The sequence below is a fragment of the Nipponia nippon genome, unplaced genomic scaffold (genome assembly GCF_047370975.1).
Source record: "Nipponia nippon isolate SJK-2023a ecotype South Korea unplaced genomic scaffold, ASM4737097v1 scaffold_24, whole genome shotgun sequence".
Lineage (NCBI taxonomy): Eukaryota > Metazoa > Chordata > Aves > Pelecaniformes > Threskiornithidae > Nipponia > Nipponia nippon.
Window position 1 is genome coordinate 283,351 of NW_028262341.1, and position 24,028 is coordinate 307,378.

The 24,028-nt window shown below is 41.5% G+C and overlaps 2 protein-coding genes across 3 annotated transcripts in view; one reads left to right on the forward strand and one right to left on the reverse strand.

Annotated features, from left to right (window-relative positions):
- Window positions 1-74: 74 nt before the first annotated feature.
- Window positions 75-19,901, reverse strand: DHFR (dihydrofolate reductase). The gene is made up of 6 exons (XM_087761469.1): window positions 19,549-19,901; window positions 19,033-19,082; window positions 16,126-16,231; window positions 15,089-15,215; window positions 2,570-2,685; window positions 75-981 (listed from the first exon to the last, which is right to left on the reverse strand). The coding sequence occupies exons 1-6, from the start codon at window positions 19,899-19,901 to the stop codon at window positions 894-896; spliced, it is 840 nt and encodes a 279-aa protein (XP_087617595.1). The 3' UTR covers window positions 75-893.
- MSH3 (mutS homolog 3) overlaps window positions 19,881-24,028 on the forward strand; it is a 117,658-nt gene continuing 113,510 nt past the window's right edge. The window contains exons 1-3 of one of the 2 annotated variants that reach the window (XM_087761467.1): window positions 19,881-20,013; window positions 21,787-21,910; window positions 22,927-23,150. In XM_087761467.1, the coding sequence (XP_087617593.1) occupies window positions 19,900-20,013; window positions 21,787-21,910; window positions 22,927-23,150 (462 nt within the window). In that variant the 5' untranslated portion in view covers window positions 19,881-19,899. Of the gene's footprint in view, window positions 20,014-21,785; window positions 21,911-22,926; window positions 23,151-24,028 lie in introns of those variants that run through there. The other variant, XM_087761468.1, reaches the window with a different exon arrangement.

Below are 24,028 nucleotides of genomic sequence, written 5' to 3' on the forward strand. Positions count from 1 at the left end.
TATCTAAAAAAAAATATCCCCCTGGTAACAGTCTTTTTCCTTCCCTTTTGTGTTGGAAAATTAAAACTCAGGAGACTGTATTATACAAGCATATAACTTTGTTGTTTTAATCTTTATTGACTGATGTAAAGTCAGCACGCGTGGGGCAAAAAGATCAACACAGGAAAGTACTTACATTTTTAAGAATGCAAAAGGAACAGAGAGAAAACTGAGACAACTCAGAACAGATGCTGCAAAAATTATCTTTTTTATCAGTTAAATGTAAATTGCCACGGAAAATTCAAGAGGTGTTCATAGCTGATATTCTAAGCGTTTTTCTCTTACCAAAGAGGTTTCATTAATCAAAAGCAAGCAAAATCAAGGTTTAATCTTCTCTTAGAAAACTGGGTGCTGTTACACTCCCCTGGGTGATTTCTCTTGTTATGCTTTCAAACTTGATTACCTTTTCTTCTACACCAGTATGTCTCAAAGATTGTTATAAACGTTATGTACCATTCCAGTTAAACTCAGGAGTTTTGACACTTTCTCAATGTTGGACATTTTGAATTAGGAGATACTCAAAACCTTTGTTTAGGTAGAGAGGTTCTGACGCATTCTAACGCCTTTCATTACTCGTGGAGTTGTTAGCTGCCATGGATTGTCAAGATCAATACAAGGTCTCATGCAACCTTAGTTATTCCTTAGAGCTACCTCTTTCATGCTGCTGACCACCTTCGTATTTCCACTGCAGGGTGTGTATTCAGAGTGTGGGGTGTGTTTTTTGGAATCATTCACTACGGAGGTATTGTACTACCAAGCAGGATTTTATCTCAATAATTTAATATGTATTTGGACTCAATAAGACTTCATGATTTAAAATGCCTGCCCTTACACAGAAGTACAGAAAGCCTCATTTATTGTGCCAGGACAGATTTTTCATACACTTCAAATTTGTACTGGATGCCATTCTCTTCTTGGATATCAGCAGGGACACCTGGGTATCTGGAGAGAGAGGAGAAGAAAAAGCAAAGCCAACAAGTAGATAAAAATATCATTATGAGTCACCTGTAATTTATCCACTCAATTAGAAAAGAGAGTTGTTTGAAAAAGGAGATTAAAATACCATCCTTACCACAGGTATACTAAGTACAAACTATTTTTAGGAATCATGTTAACTACTACCAGCAACTTGAATGCACATCTTTTTAAATCAAGAAAGCATACTCTGATGTAAAAAAACCCCACCTTTTTGGCTTAATCAAAAAAACCCAACATTTTTATTAAAGCCTCCAACACTTTATTTAAAATGTCCGCAAAGGCAGAAAAGATACAGAACAGTTTTGGGTTTTTTTTGCTTTGCTTTTCCTCAGATGGTTTAGAGGAAATGCTAAGGTAAACGTTTCTTACAAGTCTATGACAGCTTCTTAAAGCAGCCGACTGCTACCAGGCAAAGTGTTCCTCTATATTCCAGATTTACTAAAACAGTTTTTATTAAGAGACACTTTCAAAATTCTCTTCAGCTCCCTGTGACTTAATAAGGATTTTGTACAAGTAATGTTGACTTCAAGGGGAAAAGAAATTTTAAATCTTATTCACTAGGTTTGACTCTATAAGGTTTCCACTTTAGTGAGGCAATTATCTGCTATTTTGTAAATTCATGCTTTGAGGCCAAATTCTGATTTCAGTACACTGGCCAAAACCAATGTATACCTAAGAAACAATCAAGAGGGAGAGAGGGAGCTTTGGATTTGACATCAGGATACTAAAGTGGGCTCACAATATGGCACAGAGCAGTTCAGAACATGCTAGAGTTGAAAAAGGTGACTTATCCTCCCCACTCACCTTGTTTGTCTCTCCCGCATCTTTCTTTCCTGCCCCTACCTGTTCTCCCCCACTTCAGTGCTAATCCATTCCTGTGCCCCATGCAGAGAGCTTGACTTGCCATGTTTTCTGTTTCTTCCACTGCTGGTCAGTAACCAGCTGGGAACCAAAACAAGAGTAGCAGGAAGAGGAAGGAAGAGGTCCTTTCCTTGCTGATTCTTGAAGCAGGTATTTGAATTTTTGCCACCTCCCTAATGCTTGTTGGATGTAATCTCATTGGAGAGGACATAAAAGTATGACTGGAATATGACACGGATAACATAGAAGAAACCATAGTGAATGGCAGAAATAATACGTGATCCTACTAAGTTTGTTATGAAGAAGTAATTTTCTCAAGAGAAAGGAATAACCTTAGAAATCTATAAAGGCTCAGCCCTCCCTGGGAGAGTTACGAAGCTGAGTAAATACTTGAGTAACTCTAAAGTGAGAAACAATAAGAAAGTTACTTTTCAAGCAAACCGACAAATGCAATTCTTTACTGTAAAGATTATGGGAAGATTGAAGAAAATAGCAAGTTCCAACAACCTTTCTGTGCCGAGTGTGGTGCAATTCCAGGTTCTAAGTAAAATACGACTCTGGAGAAAAAATACCGTGAAAAGTACCTCTTAACTCAAAACAGAACATGGCCTTAATAGGACCCTTACACATTCAAATTAGATTATTAAGTCTTCCATCTGAACACAAGACTAGTGTGCATCTTGATACTTACTCAGTGAGAAGTTTGTAGTCTTTGTAGTCAATTTCTGGAAAAAATGTGTCGCTTTCAAATTCCTGCAAAATTCTTGTTACAAACAATCGATGATTAATTGGCTTCTCCATCGCTGCCTTTCGAAACAATAGAAACAATTAAAATTGAGTTGCTCCCTGTAAAACAGCTCAACCATGCATGAAGTAGTGTTGTCTATTAAAATTTTTAATATTCTCGTTTTATAACACTATTTGAAGTCTGTAAGATAACATAAATTCTTATTTGGAACACTAGCTTTCTTTACCAGCTCTCCAAATTCTTCTGCCTGTACCAGCCATCACCATGGCAGCATTCAAAAAGAACCAAGAGACAAGAGTCTTAGTATATTTTCTACGTGTAGATTGCACACCAAATATGTTATCTAAAACTGAAACTCAGTTACTATTTTATATATTACGGGATTTAAGCAAAGCAATGAAAATAGAACTATAAATCTCCTCTTTTGGACTTGGCCCAAGAGCACTTTCTAAAGGGATAATTTCATCTTGTGCCAGTTCCACCTGGTAAGTGGCAGCAATACCTATTCTCAGAGCTTGGGGCGTCTGACAGAAATTAAGAAAAAATTATGAGTAGTCCTGTGAGAAGAAAGGAGCAGTATGGCCTAGTCTCAACAAGCAATTTCTGAATCATACCTCTTTGAAAGACAGGAAGCTTTAAGTGGTGGGAGAGGCCCACACCTCCAGGTAACTTCTTCCAATGTTTAATTAATATCACTACTAAGGATTTAGAATGTATTTTTATTCTGCATTAGTTTTCAATTCCAGTGATCAAATTATCTATCAGTTTAACTTCAAAGTTTGATCTCTGGATTATTCCAAAGTGATAATATGCATTGAAAATTACATAAGAACAACAACAAAGAAAGTTTCCAAGCTCCCTGGATGAAAAAACTTATGAAGACACCTGTTAGGCGAGTTCCTCACTAACAAATGCACATAAACTCAGGAGCTAAAAAAAGACGTTTTGTTTCCAGATCAGACTGAAAAGTCACCTCTTCCAGACTTTCTCCGCACTAAAATAACCCATTAAAAGCTATACTGGTGCCTGGATACAATATATTTTTTAAAATCTTAAAGCTGTTTCTCCCTTTCCTTTAAATTGGCAGTGAGCAATGCTCTTTGTTAAAGGTGATTCACCATGCAGCATGCTATTAGGTACTACTTTGACAAGTACAGGAACCAAGTAATAGCAAATTTAATCCAATAAAATTAATTGGTATCACTGCTGAGAAGTTAGTTTCTAGAAAAGTTGCTCTATTACTAGTGAATGGCTTAAAATGGAAGGGGTAAGTCACAGCACACCAGCATCCAACAGCACTGAACTGCTGTTCATCTAGTTTGTATATAAATATCATGTTTTTTCTTTCTTTAAAGAAGGGTAGGAGGTAAGAGGAGAAACACACACCTGCAGAATGACAGAAGAATAGTCTGCTTCACAAAAGAAAACATACCGTATTCTGTAAACAGAGATACTTTTGTTTTGTAGTAGAGGAATAAATCAACTTCCTATCCAGCTCTGTGGGAATAGACCAAGACAGGTCAGGGAAGAGCATATGGAGTGACTGGCCACAGATACTGCAAAGAAAGCTGAACTTAGCACGAAGGGGAGCAGAGGGTGACCCCCGTTCTAGATAAACGGTTGCATTAGTTGAGCGAAACAACCAGCTGTGTAACTGCTTGTTCTCAGGTTAATAAAAAAAGTCCAAATGCTTCCTGAGTTAGCCAGACCAGCTCTGGGGGGTCTGCGTGTGTACATGGCCTACGAAAATTGAACAACAAACAAAAAGAACTTGGAGAAGAGCAACAGGCTTGAGCTGGTTTCAACCCATACATTCCTTTTCAGCAGCTGGGAACGCCCAGTGAACATATTACAGCAAAGGGCAAGGAGAAACACATTTGTGAAGTGATTCAACGTTGTATTTCAGTTGCGTTACTCTGCTAAGTGTAATTTTCACTTGTATTGTCATTTAAGTACATAGTTGAATCAGGCCATGGGCTGGCATCCTGACCTGGCCTTGGCCTGTACCCATGGCCCCATCGAGTCATCCTAGGGCTATGTCTGACTCTGGTTACCTTCATGGGGCCCGATCCCACCCTGTGGACCTGCCTCATCACCATGAGCTGGTGACACCCCTGTCATGTCAGTCAGGTTGCTGGCCACGGGTCCCAGCTCCTGTCCCTTTGGGAGCACCTGGTCCTCCATGTTCCCTGACAGTAACTTCAGATAAGTAAATTTTGTACCAAACATGACACCTTCCACACATGGAGCATCTAAAGGAACCTGTTCAGAGAGGACTGGACTCTGAAATAGCCTCTTTAAACTACTGCTATGGACCTGGCAAGATGGGGAAGGGTCTGTATCACAACTCTGGTATTTTCGTGAGGATTAACGTAGTTCCTCACTGACATTCAATTCACTCTTGCCGTGTCCATCCTACTCCATCAGTTTCACCACGTTTTTGGGTACAGAAGACAAGTTAGAGGATGCATAGTGCTGATTTGATAGAATATTGACATACTTACTCTGAATTTAATCAAGGAAATATATATTATGCATATTTACTCTAATGAACAGAATACGTGAATATGACTTTGTTTTAATGTAACATACACATAATAGAAAGCTAGATGTAAATAATCTTGAATATTTAAACAGAATGTGCAGTAACTAAATATATTTCTAGTGACCAGGCAATACTGTGGGAAGTTAGCACAATCTTCAATAGGCAAACCATTTCCAATAAGGAGATCCGTACTGCCTTTTTTGTTTTTGCATATTTTGTAAATGCGAGGACTATGTATTTGATGGAAAAGATAGATAGTAAGAGAGGACTTGTTGGAAACTGTACCAGGGCAAGGGGAGGAGATTTTTAAAACAAGATGATGACATCTCTGAGCTCGTGCTTCTGTAAATTTGAAAAATCTGCATCCTCACTTCATGGTCATTACCTTACCCTCACTCCATTGCCACACTGGGTTTCAAAGTCATTCTTGGTACGATTTTAATTTACTGTGTTTTTCCCTCATAATCCATTCAGTTATCCTTGGACTGTATTTGTACCTGCACTGGTTTCCCTTGGGAGTTGCATATATGTTTGCTCTCCACACAGGCTCACCTCCTTGCATTGCAGCTACTGAACCTTTTAAGATATTACAGCCTGATGCAACAGCGAAAAGCAACGCTGATTTTTGGTTCACATTAAAGCACAGCCTATTCAAACCATGGCTGTTGATCTCTCAGAAACACCAGAACCACTCCTCAAGCAGAGATGACTTTCCAAAGAGAGGGAAGACAGGAGAGCTGAGGTGTCAGGATCCCTCCTGTTACGTGTTACCTCCATCCCAGGTACGTCAACGTTATATGCGAACCAGAGTCCTTTATTACCCACATATATCTTCATAACCCCGTGAACAGATTTTAGCATACCCTCGTGTTTTTGCTCACTTCCAAGAAATCCTTGGCAGGCCTGCCTCTGAAGCAGAAAGCAAAAAGGATGATCTTCCCCCTAATTTCCAGCTGCATTGGACTGACAACCGTACAAGATTAGATTATGTCTGCATGTGCAGGACCATTGCCTTGAATTAGTTTCTCTTTGTAGAACACAGGTTAAAACAGCCCTGAAGCTCTGCAACGAAGAATAGCTGTGTATTACACGTAGTTTCAGAAGTATTATATGGAAAATTGATCTTTTATAGATCTAATCACCAAACCAGTGTAAACCAGTGGGCATTGTAACCAATTGCTGTAGAAGGCACCAATTATTTCTAGTCACGTAAAGATTCACAGGTTTTAGGACACACATGCACACTGCTGCTGCTTTCTCATCTTCTACTGATTACACAAACAAGTAAAACAGCCAAAGTAACTATGTGAGGCACTTATTTTTCAAGTGTCTTTCTAGACAACAACATTGCCAATCCAAACAAAATACGAGAACACTATAAAAGAGAGAATTTCAAAATAAACAAGTCTGTTTATTTGCATTCTGTTCTTCAACCCTTAAAATGTATTGGATCATGTAGGCAAGCTGCATTTTGAAGCCACAAGAGTATTACAAAATATGTTTTATACATTAAAAAAATTTCACAGCTGAAGATCTCACAAAGTTCTCGATCTTACGTAGGTAAAAGAACTTGCCTAAGCTAAACTTTGGCTATTAGGAGAGTTGTGGTGATAACCAGGAGAATCAACATGTTCCAAAATCCTTCCTTCCCACACTGCTAGGGCTGAGCTTAGTGAGGTGGAGAACAGCCCTTCCTTCCCAAGCCACTAGGGCTAAGCCTAGCGAGGGAGGAGACACTGTCGTAGCTGCCACCACCAGTTCTCTGCCAGGGACAAAGACAAGTGCAACAAAATTCTTCTGTGACCGTTATCGAAAAGCCTGCCCATTTTGCCCTTGCAGAAACAGATACACCTTAGTCACTAGAATTTTCCATGTGTTCATCTAAAAGGAGGGTCTTTTAAATCTTTTCCTCTCTGATCTCTGCAAGCATCTTTGAAAAAGAACTTAAAAAGCAACAACCTTTCACAGCTGCATGATTTGTGTCTGCAACTGACTCATATATGAACCTTTTTTAGTCATTATTTTTTCCGAGAGGAATGTCAAATCAGTATGTTTGTTCATAAGAACAAGCACAAAAAAAACTTGTTTAGGAGTAATAGCAATATTACACCTTTCTTTCCACATTAAAAATCCTCTATTTTGATGACTGTACTGTAAAGGCTGGATATGTCCCTCTTAAGTCTCTGAAAGTATAAAGATGCTAAATTAAAGAACATTCTTAAACTTTTAAAAGAAATTATTAGTTAATCCACTAGTCCACGGCTAATATTGTAGTTCTGTTCTCCTCTACTTTTATTTATAACTAGGTAAGAGCAAGAAGTATTGGCCACCGGAGGCATGACTACAATAGTCACGGATATATTTTTACAAAACATAAATCTCTATGGGAGGACAGTGCTGTCAGCTGTAATGCTGTGACCCTGCCACTTTTATATAAAAGAGGTATTAGGGAATTGCACTAAGAATACTCAAACCCGTTCTCAAAAAACACCTAGAAGCTCACAGGAATACAGGAAAATTGTCTTCCCATTCCCATCTTTTTGTTTAGAGAACTACACAAAGCTATACAACTACACATGAGAAAATTCTCCTGTAAAGAAGGATTCTGTGACATTACAGTAATGGAGTAAAAGAGCTACACTTGCATATACGCCAGGAAGACAGTGACCTTCCTTGGAAACAACTGCTCAGGACCATAAACATGCATAATCAAATAACATTATCATGAGCTTGGTGGGACAGGAAAAGAACATTTGGCCAGTGCAACCATGACAACCTTCAGTCTTCACCTGACACAAGGTAATGTTACCAGCTTTCAAAAATGTTAATAGGATTAAGCTATACTAATTAGTTCACTCTAAAACAGAACTAGTGGAGAAGCCAATGCAGTGCTCAGCTTTTTGTGCTGGTTGCTCCCAGAGCAGAATAATGCTTTGGGCCTGCAGTGTGATGTCCTCCACGTCAGCAGCATCATGCAGCTCAGAGGAGCCTGCTCTTTGCAGCACGTCCTTTGAAAGCACTGTTTGAAGGGAGCAACAGCACTGCAACCTGCAAGAGTAGAGCCCGTGAGCATGGAAAAATGAGCTGTCTGCATAGCTCCCTTGTAACTGGATCTCAGTCCTCGCTCACATCTCAGACTGAATGCAACACTTCAAAAACATGGCAACATACATGTTAGTCTCTATTTCAGTAGGTACGCAGCTTAAAAGCATTCCAACAGGTACGCAGCTCAAAAGCACTTTGTCTTATATGGAGGGAAAGTAGAAAAATTATTATTATATCTTTTATAGTTTATAGGAAATTCAGACATACTAAAATGTAATCTTTAAAATGTGTATTTTAGTATATTAGTATTAGCTAGTAAAGTTTTGGCAGGCTTGAAAAAATCATGATAAAACTAGTGACTCAAACCATTAATACTTCTCTCTTTTAAAGAAGTGATCCTTATGGCACAGCAAAGATTTGAAGCTTAGCAAATGTGGCATTCACAACCCACTCAGGGCATTCAGAACCCAGTGAAGCTTATATACTTAGTCAAGAAACTCTATTTAAGAGGGTAATTAATCATCTGCAAGAGACTTGCTGCACTAAATATGAATAGCAACTTCATAATTCAATAATTCTGAAGAATGAAAGGGGGTAGATTACCAAACACAGTATGTCAAATACTAATACATAGGAAGACACCTGATCATGAATATTAGATAAAATTTTCTCTTGGAGATTACTGGAAATTTAATTTTCCAGCTCAAGCCTCTTTGTTGAAGAATTTCGCCAAACACTATTTATCACCAGCATCTATTTTCTGTTACAGCCAGCCTAGATATTAACTAAACAGCAAAACCAACAAAACTTCTTATGAAAGAACTTTTTGTTCTGTTATGAAATTACAAGTTTCTTCTCCAAATTTAATACACGAATACAATTCTGTACTTCAGCAATGTGACCTTGAGTGTCACTGTTTGTTTCTGTGGCACTGAGAAAGCAACAAGCTGAGTAGGAACATATAAATTAGAAGAGGCAATTTTAAATGTTCAAGATGCTGTAGGAAAAACTGTTTTATCAAGGTGAAAACCTGTTTGACGTATAGCCTGTTTTGGTGTTACTAAAGAGGCCTTGGTTATGAGGACCTGAGTCATACAAATTTTTCAATTCTTTTATTTTTTTTTTAAGTTTTGTTGCTAGTGGTTTGTTTTCCACTGGTAGGTTCACTATTAAGGATTTGTGCTTGGTTATTTTTACAAAGGAAGATTTCTATTAAACACTTTTCAAACAACATATCATAAGACCATACCATCCACATAAGCAAATCTACACTTGCTTTTTTTGTTTTAAAGTCCCTGTCTAATATTTGGGGATGTGCTGAACTTTCAGTTCCTACTCCTAGTAAAATCCGAATGTTGTTTTTATTCAGTTTAAAACACACAGTTTAAATCCAGTTAAAAGCGACTGATGTAATTTATATTGAGCAGACTCCCTTAGGATCTCCAGGTAGCGCTATTTTTCAGAGTCAAAGCCAAGACCTGAACTTCTCAATTAAGAGACAATACCTCCACACAGAGTGCATCTACATTAGTGTCTTAACTCAGAACAGAAATGGGGTTTTGAAATGAATCTTCCAATTGTCCCCACGCACCATGCTTTAGTTGTACTGGGGAGAAATCTTGGTGTGCATTAATTAAATTTCTTGGGGATGAAACCAAGCCAGAAGGTCTGCTCCAGGAACATGTCTTACAAGCTCCAACAGTTAACAGGGACTCAAGAGCCAGAACCAATGAGTGAGTCACCACCACAAGTTTTCCAGCACAAAACAAGCACTCATGAGCCAGCAGACGGCTCTCAAAACATCAAGTGCTCACGAAAAATCATGGAGTGCCTCTCATGACGCATAACGGCTTCGTAATTGCTGTGACCTACTGGCCATTGCTGGGCTGCTACACTCCCCCTTCCTCATCCACACAATCAATAGCAACATCAAGTCCTTTCAGAACTCAGGAGATCCAGAATAGTGCAGAAGATCCAGTACAGCATCACACTGAGATCCAAAGAAATGAAACTTGTAAACCTGTGCCCTGAGAAGTCCAAAAGCTTCCCTGGAGGCAACAGTACTACCTTGTGGCTGCATCAGGAGACTGCAAACCTGATGAGGGGATCAGTGTCAAATCAAATTTAAGAAGACGAAGGCTGCACAAGGTTTTTGAACCCTCAGTGGACTGTGGGAGCTGTTTTCAATCTTTTCTGCTCAGAATTCCTAATACCAATGCTCTACTCAGCTCTCCCCATCCCCACCAAAATGCCTACTATGTCTAGCTGCTCTGCCTTTTCCTGTTGCCAAGGTTAAGGCCCAGAAGAGACAGTTTCCCAGACTATGCTGCTGAACTCAGCATGAATGTAAGCTACATGAGCACTTGGATGGCCACCCTGTTCAGAGCTCACCTTTCTCTGTTCTTCACAGGACTTGAGGCAGCTTATGCCAATACTCCCACCACCCTGGAGAGAACTGTGTCCTTGAGAACCTGGGGCAGTGGGCAAGATGGCTATAAGCAATAGACAGCTGCACTGTGTCCTTATAAATGTTCAGAGACTATCAGGCTTGCTCCTCTATCCGCTGCAGCCCTACAAGGAAGAGGCTGTAGACAGCAGCAGTCCCTTTCCTCCATCCCATTCCTTGCCCCTCTGTTGCTGAGGGCAGCATCCTGTCCTGAAATGCCATCCTGGGGCACATGCTCTAGCACTTTGCTTGCCTCAGTTCTTAGAGGCTGGGCAGGGCACAGCAGCCATCCGTACTCGAGACCGAGAGACAGGCTGGGCACCCGTGTCCCAAAGAGTGCCCCTGTGCACTCAGGCAGCTGGGTAGATGCTCCACCTTGGCACAACTCTCTGGATAAGGATAAGCCAGGCTTGTGTTTCAGCATGGTATCTGGGCAGCACAGCATGAGGCACAGAGCAGATGCACTATTTCATATAAGGCAGGCATTCCAGCATCTTGAATGACCCTGTGGAGAAAGGTGCCAGCATCCCTTTTCAGTCTGAGGTTCTTTGGAAACCTCCTGAAACGTGCGAATCTGACTCAGTTCATGGGCCACCCTTGGTAACCCTTCTGGCTTGCTACCCTGGGACTGGAACCCGGCTGGGATGTGGGAAACCAAAGAGAGCAAAGGCCTGGACGATCATTCATATATACCATCTACAGAAATATGGCTTGGAGGATTGCTTCAGGGAGCTCAGCGACAACAACCCTGATCATGGTGGACCTCTTCATCCCAAACTGATAACTGATCAGAAGTTGCTAAGGTCAGGAGCTGGTCTTAAAAGGTTCCACACGACAATAAGTCACCCTCTTGAATAATGATACGGACTCTCGAAGTGCTGTCTGGTAATGGCAAAGCTGTTGTAGCAGCTCTTGACTGGTGGCCTCAGTTCTGTACCCTCACATTCAATACATTCTGCACCTAGTTCTTATTCTCCAGCATCCCCATACCAACGGGATGCCACCAGCCTGAGCTCAACCCCTGTGCCAAGGGCAGCAGATCAACCAGGGCAGAGCAGTGAAGACTCCAGGAATGCCATTATCGGGGGCATTAGTCTTCCTACTGAGCCTTCAAGATATCCACAGCAGCCTGTGACAGGCTGTCAAAGCAGCCCTCCCAAAGTAAGTGCAACAGGTGCATATGTGAGCTTGCCATTCCCTTTTGTAGTGATCCTGACTGAAAGACCACTGTACATTAAGGAGTTAGCAATCTACATAACAATTAACCTGAATAGACACAGGCCTGTACTGTGCTGCGGGTATTCCTTGGCCACAGGGCAAGCTCAGCCAGAAAACGGTAACAGAGCCTGTAGGCAGGTACCACTTAGTACTGACAACTATACCACCTGCATGTGCTTGCCTTTATCTAAAAGAGCAGCAAGAAGTTCACATGTGAACATCCCTTCTGTTTGACAGCAGAAATGATGAATAAACTTGTTTTCTTGTAAGAAAGTCCTGTAATAGCTTGAATGACCAAAATGGGATAGCCCTTTCTACAGACGGGGTCTGCGGGGCATGTGGCTTAGAGGCTCATTCAATGCCACAGAACTCACTTATGAATATCAAAAGGGAGGTAAGATTACTTATACTATTCTGTCCTTTTTTAAAGTGTTAGCTCCAATATGTAGCATTTTAAATGACACTTTACAGAGTCTGGGTGCTTTTCTTTGTGGGATCATAATGGACTAGCTCCTCCTGGTGCAAAACAGCTCTCTACTGCACTGTTGTGTGGCTACACTCAGATGCAGCAGGCACAGCAGTGTTAGTCGTAAGTGAGTAGGAGGAGCCAGGTACAAGATCAGGAATAGAAAAGGGTTGATGGTGGTTGGGACCATCATCTGCAGGAGGCAGATGAAAAGAGAAGTATGGTGCTTTCCACAGTGGCCTGCTCTCATCATCAAGGTCTGTCTTCGTAAAGGTCCACCTAGTTTGAAAGATCTGAACTTTGAGTTAAACTCCCCAAAGTGCTAAAAGTGGAAATGTCACCATCTGACTCTAGTTACAGACACTTTTCCATCACAGGCTTGTACTAATAAACACAATCAGTTCTAAACCTTTGAGCCATACACACTAGTAAGATCAAAATAATGCTTTAGAAGCAAATACCTACAACTACTGAATAAAATGATTCACTTTGATTACCAATTGCTACTTTACTTCCCACACATTTCTACATGGTATAATGGAAATATTCCTGTAATCCTTTGTGCATCTTTAATACAGGCACTAAAAATATTACCTGCAGTTTTGGTAGAGGTGTATGGTTTCCATCAAACCCTGTTAATTAAGATCACAAAGCCAGTCTGAATGCAGGAATCTGTATAAAACTGTCAGATTTCTCTCTAACGAATTACAAATTCCTTTGAAACGTCCCGAGTAGATGCTTGAAATTTTAAGTCATATTCCCTTATGCTGATCAGCACAAGTAATATGTTGCAAAAGTACTCTCGATCAAAACTGCCTATTTAAGTATTGGTGAGTAGTAGTCTAAAAAATGGCGTTATTTTGTACAAAGTATCAGCCAGACACTGGAAAAATAGTTAGATTAGAAGTCTACAAGACAGACGCTTCTGGAAGAACATGCAAAAATAATCACTCTTTACAGCACTAGATGAGTATTGTGGCAATTGCACAGAAGGGGTAAATGCTTGTGCTCGCACTATGCATCCTGCAGAATTACAGGCAGAAGCCAAATCTAGTCTCTTCCTCATGTTGGGCAGTTATGCCCAAGCTGAAGAGACTCTGTCTCCAGAACTAAACTTGCTACTTACTGCCTGGAAGCAGGCATTTTAATGGCTGAGAGTGAAGGACAGGTTACTTCTGTAGGATAATACTTGATTATAGACTGAATGCATTTGGACATCAAATAATATGGTGGACTTCACCACATGCAAAAGTGATTATAAAACATAAATTAAAAAAAAAAAAAAAAAAAAAAAGACGAACAACAGTGTTTTACATACTATTTGCATATGCATCTTATTTTTCTTACAACCTTAGCAATATCTAACTACTTTGCTTTTTTTACTGTAAAAGATGCATTCCCTAAGACACAGAGAAGACATTCATGAAAGGCACAAACTGCAAAGGCAAGAAATAGCAGAACATGTATTTTCCCACCCCGTACACAAAGCCTATTATCAGTCCTAATTTGCGACCGGGAGCATGATGGCATTTTCATCACATGCCTAAAGCCCAAGTGCCAAACAAGAAGTGGAGTATATTTCCCAGCATACTTCTAATGACTGAAGGACCGCAGAACTGTTTTTCCTTTACTATATATATAAAAAAAACTGCTTTACAATTCTTAATTAACATTTTTTAATCAGAAGAAAGAATGCTTACTGCTGTAATTCCATATTCTCCTGATTGATAAGAAAGGAACTAGGGTTGATGGCCATAATCTTTTGTGTGGTACTGTTGGACAATAAATGCAAATTATATGAGAACTTAACAAAAGGCGACAAAATCAACTGAGAGTTAAAGGGCAGAACCTCCTGACTGTGTAGGAGCTGAAAGGATGACTCTAGGGATGCAGGTGGAGGCATGGAGAGCTGACTAAACTCTACATGTGTATAAACGGAAAATGAGGAAGAGTTTGCGGGAAGGAAGAAAGATGGCTGAGGAAACACAGGGCAACAAGATAGGTTTTACTGCAGACCTTCAAGTTGCACAGCTAGTATCTTAGTTAACTAAAGGGAGGACTACCGCATTTGTGGGAAAACAGGACAGTTTATACAGGGCTTTGTCTGTGCAAAGATGGTCTCCTGAGAATAAAGCAGCACACGCTGCCTTTTTGGCACATGAACAGACACCTGAATACCAAGACACCCTAGACACCAAGAGAAACATGGGGAGTGGGAACAGTAGGGATGCCTGTTTGCTGGATGGGAAAAGAGAGTCAGTTCTACGTTTTGTGGTATGATTACCTCCTCTTATTGCTGACACCATCACCTACCAGCTCTTTCTAAATCCTCTTTTCTTACCTGTATACCTGTACAAAGTATCATACCTGGCTAAAAATGCAGGATCATTTTTCCTTTTTTCCCACATCCTCTGCAGAGACAGTCAACTCCCTCAGTAAAATAAACATAACAATACGGGTCTTGGTGTAAAAACCTAACAATTTAAATATTTAAGAAAAGCTTTCAAAAGCACAATGACTGTATGATGCTGGACCATTAGCAAGAGCAACATTTGGTTACTTGAACAGGTATCTTAAACTTGTGAATTGAAACGTGACACTCCAAGACTTGTTCTGTTGGAATCACTGGAGTTTGCTGGGCCACGTGAAGGAAAGGCACTTCCTAAAGCAGAAGTAATAGGAACTTGAGCCATCCTCATTCCTTTGCAGAAAATGAGTAATTTAGGAGTACTCTAAATGTACCTTGTAAACTGAAGTGCCTCCGACGATCCAAACCATGTCTACTTTACTTTTTAACTCTGGTGAATCCAAAAGAGCTAAAGCATCATCCAGACTTTGGGAAAGATAATGTGCTCCTTTTGGGGTTTCCCTAGAAAAAGCCAAGTTTTATTACTAAATAATTAAAGGACCATTCATCCTGATAATCAATACACTCTAGACATACAATGTGTTTTGCTGAATTCACAAATGACTAAATGTTTCACATTAGTTAATTATTTTGAAATGCCTATTATTGCTAAACTATGTTAGAATTCTCATCTGACCGCAGGATTGTTTAATAAATCACAGTTTAATCACACCTGTGACTTAAGAGGCATTATAAATTACAGACCTGAAATTTTACATCATATTTTTAAAAAAGCGTAACTGAGAAATTTAGATATCTACAAAATTAAATACAGATTTCTCTTTGAATTCTAGAATATTAATATCTCATTCAACAAAACTAGACAAAAAGCCCCTATCCCCTGCCCCCACCCCATATTCAGCCCAAAATCCACCAACATCCTCCAAATCAATAAGCTATTATGAGTGGACATTTTTGTTTAAGAATATTTGGATGAATGCAGGTGATGGATTCAAGGAGAGAACTCTGGAAAAGGACAGTTCTTTTTGCTTAAATGCTAGTAAATATAAACTTCAAAAAAGGGAGTAAGGGCCACCAATATAACCAGGAATAGAGAAATACAGTTAAATACATGAGTCAGAAACACTACTGACAATTGTCAGATGGTTTGTGTGTAGAACTAGGACTAGTATTTATTATGCAAAGTAATGACAATTATCTCCTGAATTAATTAAAAAAATAAATTAAATAAAAATAATAATTAAAAAATTAAAGGTAAAGTAGTGATATCACTCAGAACCAATAGCAGAGGTGCTTACTAAGCAGGTATCAAAAATGTTGCATTTAGAATTACTTTAGGATGTATTGCTATACATCTTTTTAGGTGCAGACTTGTTAATTATTTTACAGGGCTATTATTCATCATACATACTTGAGCTCCCTGCTGAGCACTATATTAATTCTGTCTTTTAAAGGACGATTCTTCTCAGGAATGGAGAACCAGGTTTTTTTACCCATTATCAGGGCATTCTGTTTACCTGAGTAAGAGAGAAAACACTTATTTAAAGGGTATTTTTGCTCTGTCCCAAAATTGTTTTGGTTGTTTAGTGACATCTGCTGGACTTTCCCTCTCCCTTCTGAACTTCATTTCAGCAGTTAATAAAAGTACAAGCTTAGGCTCTGATTCTCAAATTAGTCCCATGCATAGAACCTCGTATTTGTGGCCTCAAAGCCTTGGCAGGCCACAGACACCAAAGTAGTCTCATCCACAACTATAAACTTATAATTGAAAGAAAATAAAAAAAGGCATGTCACTGCCCGTTACATGCATTACACAGATGTTGGCTCTGCTGTAGTTACGGGGCCAAATTAATCTTTGTGGGTCAGACCAACTCACACCCTCAAAAGAGTTCTCTTAGTGTGAAAAAACATCAGTCGTCTCTATAAATCCCAGCAGCATACGGTAATCGACTGTGTGTTTGCATGTTCCATCATTCTAGTTATATGATCAGGAATCATTGCCAGCTTTGAGAGTTATTTAAAAAAAAAAAAAAGCTAGGTAAAAGGATAACTTTTAGAAGAAGAACCAGCCAAATTAAATCCAAAGCAGAAGTGAAACAGGTGTTCAAACATATTCTAGAATTCACCCATAAGTATAATTTCTGACCAAACCCAAACATTCATAACCTGATTATCTCTTATATATACTCTGATAAGGGTTTCTCTTTATGAGCAAATGGAGTTGTCAGAGAAACACAGAGGTTGAGACTCACAAAAGGTAACAGGAAGTTTTTTACAGTGCTACAACGCAGGAGGGATTTTAGAGAATTTAGTATTTCTTCCCAGCTGTCCTCCGTGCTTCTTGATCTGAGAGGCTGGATCTACTAGATCACCCCAGAGAACCAATGCTCCAGTTGTTTATTAGGTGTCTAAAGACCCTTCTCCTGCAAATAAGCTTCATGAGCGAGTTTCCAAGGGACATACTGCAGTGTCAGTTTAGATATGTTAGCACAGACCACCGGCACCACTGCTGAAGGAAATGCACAAGTTCTGAAAAATATATGTATTTTCTTACTAAAGATTCACACTGGGATGCTTATGGGGTCAGAACAAAGATTTGTCCAGACCAATTGCTAACTTACAGCAGCGGCCAGTGCAGGTATGCAAGCACATTAAAAGCAAGATCAGATGATGCTTCTCTGCTGTATTCTTCCCACTTTCAAAAGTCAGTGACTCTTCTGACTTTTTTTGAGCCAATGGTGATATCCTTGCTGTGAAGATTTCTGGCAGCATAATCCATTAAGAGGTCTGGTTATGAAGCAACTTAACTGCCTAGCATCTAAGGTCATAGCTTATCAAAAGATTTGCAGGCAGGATGGAGCAAAACTTTTCTTTTTAATTATATTTAAAACATCTTTTTTTGATTATGGGTTATTTGTGCTAGGTAAGAGGCATATTGCAGACATATAAAAAGACTTAAATGTGTGTTGTATCTTTTTTGTACGTAAGGTTGCAATGGGTTGAATCAGGTCTCCAAAACATAAGTAAAATCCTTCACTTAAGACTGTTGCAAAGTGAGATTAGATATTCCTTGTGGAATATGGAACAGACCTTCAAATCAGAATATGGAATAGGTCACTCAATCAAAACAAGGGCACATGTTAGTCTGCCCAGAAGTTTTAGCAAACAAATGAGTTTTGCTAGACAGCAGTTTTAACAGGAGCATGAAAAAAAAAACCACAGGAAAGAGAGTGACCACTCTCTTGGCAAATAGAGAAGCAGCAGAAACGTGAGGATAAATCTGTTGTCTCTCGTGGATCTGATTCCACTAGATGCAGTGAGCCAGCTGCATGGCTCAGGGAGGTCCTGTTCCTCCTCTCCCAATGACTCCTTCCCGCTCCTACCACACACCTTGTACTGGCAGTCCCCGCAGACACCCAGTAGCCTAGTCTACTGGGTTAGAGAATTAAAACAGCTTAAGGAAATGTCAAACCAGCACTAAAGTCAGTGTGAGAAGGAATGGGGGCAATGAGGCAAGACTTTTCTCTTCTAGCAGTGATAACTACCCAGTCAAAACAAATTGGCTGTTTTCATCCTTTGCATTCCTATCCCTGTTTGTTTGTGCTGATTTTCACGATTTTTTTCACTCCGCAATAACTGGTTTTATCTCACCAAATCAATAGAGTCTATATTACTTTGCTGCAAAGGTCTCGCTGGGCCTGAACATTATTGCTGCATATTACCAGTATGGTTCCATATTACTGTGTACAGATATACTGCATACGGTTGCAGTATTGTTGCTGCATATTATCAGTACGGTTAGGGTTTTCTGACGTATTGGGATGGCTCAGCACTCAGAAAACCAAGCAAAATTACTGTCACAAGGGTCAGAGGGGTGGAACAAATGGCCAAGGCTGAGCTACAGCAAACAAGTTAGATAAGCTAATACAGCCTGAAAAAAAAACTCTGCTAATTAATCAGCATATAAAAACCTTTCCATTTTTTATTTATTCAGGGTTGGAGTTGTAGGTAAAGGCAGATAGGCGAAATTTTCTACGCTGTCGGGGAAACAGAACTTTGAAATTCTTTTTATTTACAAATCACCTGCAGTCCTGAAACATCTGGTTCACCTCCAGTTTCTTTATCTAACTGAAACAATCTGCAGATGACATATTTACAAAGGGGTAAAATACTTGTGAGGCTTGGGAGGGCAGGCTGTTTACAGAAGCAGCACTTTTAAGTCAGGGAAAAGTAAAATTACCAGTCTTTTCCGTGACTGGTACCACACAAACTAATTTTAATAAGTAGAGGGACACCTGAGCAACAAGTACAATGTTACCTTCCACATGGGATGTGCTAGTCATTCTCTGGAAGTACTTGTACTCATTCCTGGCAAGAGAACAAGAAGAGCATTACAACGTGGTTCAGGAATAAGTTACATTTCTCTAACTGGAAAAAAAACCCATAACGCAAGTGCCGCCGGCGCCCGGGAGGAGAGGCTGGACGGGGCCGGGCCCGGTGTCACGCCTGAAGCGAGACCGCTGGCGCCGGCTCTGCTTGCATGAGAGAGAACCCACGGCCCGGAGCCTGCCGACGCGCCTCCCCGCACCCCGCGGGGCTGGCCGGCACGGCCACGGGTCCGGCAGCCATGGCCCGGCCGCGGCCCCTTCAACAGCCACCGCGGGCACTTTCCCGCCCTGTTGAGCATCGCCCTCCCTGACTGCAACTCCCAGCGCGCAACGCGCGGTTCCACATCGCCCGCCGGCGGGGAGCGCGCCGCGCCGCACGCTGGGAGTTGCAGTTCGCCCGCTCCCCCGCCGCTCCGGCGGGAAGAACACCGCCAGACCCGCGGTACCTCAGCGGCGGCCAGGGCAGGCTGCCGTCCTTCCCGATGCCCATGTTCTGGCACACGGCCACGATGGAGTTGAGCGAGCGCACCATGGCGCCCACCGCCGCCTCCCGTCGCGCCTGACTTCGGAGCGAGCGAGCGAGCGCGCAGCAGCGGGGAGGGCGGGGCGGGGCGGCGTGAGGGGGCGGGGGCGGCAGGGCTGAGGCGGGAGGGTGGAGGGAGCGGAGCGGAGCGCGCCCGCTGGCGGAGGCGCTTCCCCCGCGGCCCCGCCCCGCGCCCGCCGTCGCTTCCGGCGAGGAAGGTGGTACCGGTGCCCGCGGCCTCGGCCCGCGGTCCGCCATCGCCGCTGCCATCGCCATGCCGCGGGGGCGCCGGCAGGAACGCGGCGGCGGCGGGGGGCAGCAGCTGGTGCTGAGCAGGTTCTTCGGAGCGGCGGCGAGCGGCGGGGAGCAGGGCGCCGGCAGGCAGACGGTGCGCCCGGGGCGGCGGCGGGGGCGTCCCCGGGCGGCGGTTGGGGCTCAGGGCGCCTGAAGAGCGCGGGCTGGGCCTCAGAGGCCCTGCGGGGGAACCCGCTTGGTGGTGGCTGGCGGCCCTCGGCCTGTCTGGTTACCCCGTGTCAGCAGGTCCTGTCAGAAGGGATGGCTGGAGCTGGCCACGGCCCTGCTGCAGCAAGGGGTGCCCTACGGCGGCCCCCCGGTCGCCAACGCCTGCTGTAGCATCCTTGCCTTGCGCGACACAGGGTAGCGATACCTAGCCTTTCAGGAAACAGCCAGGATATACCCGTTTTGTAGGAACTGAAGCTTGACATGGGTACGGTGAGCTTGGCAAAGCCAATGTGCCGATTTGTGTCACAGGGGCTTCGCTCCCTCGCAGTAGTGTTGGACCTGCTGGCACAGGTTCTGCTCCTGGCATGCCGTGGGCTGAGCTCGTGGCCCAGATCATGGAGCTCGGATGGCTCTTCGTCCGCTGTTAGGTGCGAGGCCAAGAGAGCCTGCGGTGATCCAGCAGCCTCTCCATATCGCTGCTGGGAAAAAATTGCTGTCGCTCAGCGACTGGATTTCATTCTGAGTTTGTATTTTCCTGTAGTTAATGTTTCTAGTCCTTTTTGGCCTTGGAAAGTTGTATGCTTTTTTTCACGTGTATCTCAAGTCAACCTTTTGTGTTATCTTTGGTCCAAATATATTTTGAAAAGTGTGATACCTCTTTCTGTCCATGCTTCCTAATTAGCGTTGATCTGGTGGTATATAATAGTGGACTTGGAAGGGAAATATTTTGCTACTCATGTGGGCTGTGCATATGGATACACTACGTAGAGGTTATGGGCTTAGTTGCTGAGGGTGGAGTTCCTCCTTAGTTATAAGGAGATTGAACTTCCCCAGTAATACACTTAAACCATCCGAGATTACCATATGAAATGCGGATACAAGCTGCTAAAAGCAGCTGTTGTGTATTTGTCCGCAAAGTGAAATGATAATGTGTTTGTACATTGTTGCAGTTGCAAATGTCTTCTTTATATTTGTTTATACTTCTTGCATTCTGTCAAATAATACATCAATGATGAAACAACATAAATTGATGAATTTTCTGTTTACGAAGCATTAAAAGTGCATGTGTCAAAAGCCATCTAAGGAGCAGTAGTCAAAAGTACTGTATTCTGAACAAACCCAGGATCATGCTAGCTAGGTGTTTACAGATAGTTTAGGAAAATCTTTTAAGTCTTGATTAACACTTCCAGGATGGTGTGGAGAAGGTACTCCTCCATCATTGGGATGTAGGCCATAGGAAGTAGTGCCTTTGGAGGTGAATAGCCAGTGTCTGGCAAGAAGAGGGCTCTGGAACTGTGGGCATGAGGATTTGCAGAAGAGGTCTGATTCAGACACAGGGTGGTATCGTGTGGTATGATGGGAAAGTCTGTTCAGTGCTGGTTCAGGTCTCTGCCACAGAAGTAGCTCTAAGCTGCCTTCTGAAGCCATGGTAGCTGCAGGTGTTTCTTTTCTAGCAGAACAGCCAACTTGTTCACAGAATGCACTATTACTCTTCCTCTTGTAGTGTTGAATGTTAGAAGAACTGTTTTATAAACAAAAAATATAGGTAGTTAAAATAGTTAGGGGATTTCACATATTGTAAATTAATTTTGCGTTTTGCATTATCTCTTTATGAAATCCTTGGGTGCGTTGTTGTCTTTCATAGAGGATGGCAAAGAGAAAAAGTAACTGAACTTCTTTGTTTAATTTATGTTTTCAGGCTTCTGAATTTGGCACAAAAAGGAGAACATCAACTGAAAGCAATGAACCCTGTGAAAAGAAGACCAAGGCACGACAAGTTACTCTAGAAGACATCTGTAACCCACTGAAGACTCAGGATAAAAGTGAGTTGACTGTAAAGAAACCTTCAAGCATTTATACCCAATAAAGAGTTTTTCATAGTCATATGTAAAAAAATTTGTCCGCAGATCCTTTAGGAAGTATCTCTTGAGTGTAAGATACATCTCTGAAGAGCTGTTATGAGCATACTAGCTGTAATGTTAAAGCACCTTTCTGTTGCTCAGAAGCTAGGTATTGCTCCAGAATTACTCTGCAAATCCCCTTCAGCTGACTCAGCTTTAACAGGTGGTTCAGTCAGTGAAGTCCAGACGCCCAGGCAGAAATGCTGCAACTTCCCTTTCTGTGTTGTTTTAACGCTCTGTCTTTTAGACTCATGTTGAACCATGACTGGCACCTGACGGCTCTGTTGAGTCTGGCTTGTGATTGGGATACCTAAAGGCTACCTCAAAGTAAATAGTTCTAGTGCAGTGCTCTTAACTGTGAAATGACAGCCACTTAATTACACTGAAAATGCCTGTGCTCCATCTGGCTTTGAACCAAGAATTTAATAAATTAATGATGCTAGCAAAAAAACAAATCGGTGAATATAAAGTTCATTACACTTACGCTTCATTGAAAAGAATTAACCTTTATAATTTTTTTTGAAGAGGGAATTATATTCAGTTTTGTGGGTGTGATGGTTTGAAGTATCATTAAGACACCATTAACAATACTGTCTGCTTAAAAACTGTACTGAAAAATACCACTCATTTTCCAACATTGTTGGCTAATTTTGTGGCTTTGCAGTTATCAGTCCAGAAAATAATTGTGCTTCTTTTCCCATGTATGAAGAAGCATACAAGTGAGGAGTATTGGTTTTCCAGGGGAGTTAACCAAGCTGGTTATATGCACAATTCTGTCAGGCTGGCAGAAATACTGCAATGGGAGAGGAGAAGGAATGTAGGGAAGAGAGAGCCAGAGTAAAATGGTTGCCTTCTCTGCTTACTGATGTCATTTTAATTGACATTCTGTTTTAGAAAATAAGTTGCTAATATGTTTTTGTTGTGTATTTTCACTGAAGAGGAACCACAGAAGTGTGAAAAGCCCCGTATATGTTTGCAAACGCTAGACAGACTGAGAGAATTCTGCAGTGATTCAGACCAGCAGTGTAACAGAGTCCGGGAGGATAGTTTTCGGGAGAAAGAATCTCTGAGTTCGGAAAAATGTCCCAGTATTATTGGCAGAAGTTCGGAATTGAAAAACCCTCTTCAGTCTGGGGACACTAGCCCAAAAGTTGCTCAGAAGGTACGTAGAGCTTTGGTCCAGTGCTGTGCAGATTACTTTCTATGGTTTAAAAAAGCAAGCTTTGGCACAAGATTCGTTTTGTGTTTTTTGTGTTCTGTCATGAAATAATGCAGCAGTACCCAACAGACCAGTGTTTGTGTACGGATGTTTTTCTGGATCTCTTTGCATAGTGAGCAGAATGCCTCTTATAGTTCTTCAGTGATATCATTGAAAAAAGCAATGAGAGAGCAGAAACACTGGCAGTGTATCTTGTGATTGTGAGTGAACCTCGTAATAATGTCGTAATAACAAATGTTCAGTGTGGCCCTTTGCTCCACTTTCTTTCAGTTCTATCAGTTTTGATACAGGCTGTAAAATTCCTAACAGACTTTCTTTGCAAAAATGTGATTCAGAATTATTACTGAGATGTAGCTTGATCCAGTTGCTAATAAATCTTACTACTAAAGATATCACTGTTTCTTTCACCTGCAGAAGATATGGGTAGCTCCCATGAAAAATGATCATTATGATACAAGTTGATAAGAGTGTAGCACTACCTTGCTTCTCCTTTTATTATGGGGCTAATTAATATTAGTTAATTGATTGGGTTTTGGGCTTGCCTTGCTCGGTTTGAAGTATTCAGATCCTAAAAGGCATCTCGTCATTTACTGTGCTGTTGTTGCATTGGGACTCAGCTGCTCTTTATCAAAGTTTTACATCTGGCTTTTTGAAGGAAGGAGGTTTTATGAAAGGTTGTATAGTTGATTTGACCTTCCCTGTCTGAAGGTCATGACCTTAAACTGGGGTGTCTGGGTTGTGTGAACATGAGATCAAAATAAGAGTGAAGCGAACAGCTTGTGGCAAGGGATTTCTGTTGTGATAAGGGATTGAGATTATGG

Coding starts and splice junctions, on each gene's coding strand:
- DHFR (XM_087761469.1), bottom strand. CDS start 19,901: ATGGCGATGGCAGCGGCGATGGCGGACCGCGGGCCGAGGCCGCGGGCA. Junction 16,232..19,032: donor TAGCACATCCCATGTGGAAG/GTAACATTGTAC, acceptor TCTCTTACTCAG/GTAAACAGAATGCCCTGATA. Junction 15,216..16,125: donor GTGCTCAGCAGGGAGCTCAA/GTATGTATGATG, acceptor GGCTTTTTCTAG/GGAAACCCCAAAAGGAGCAC.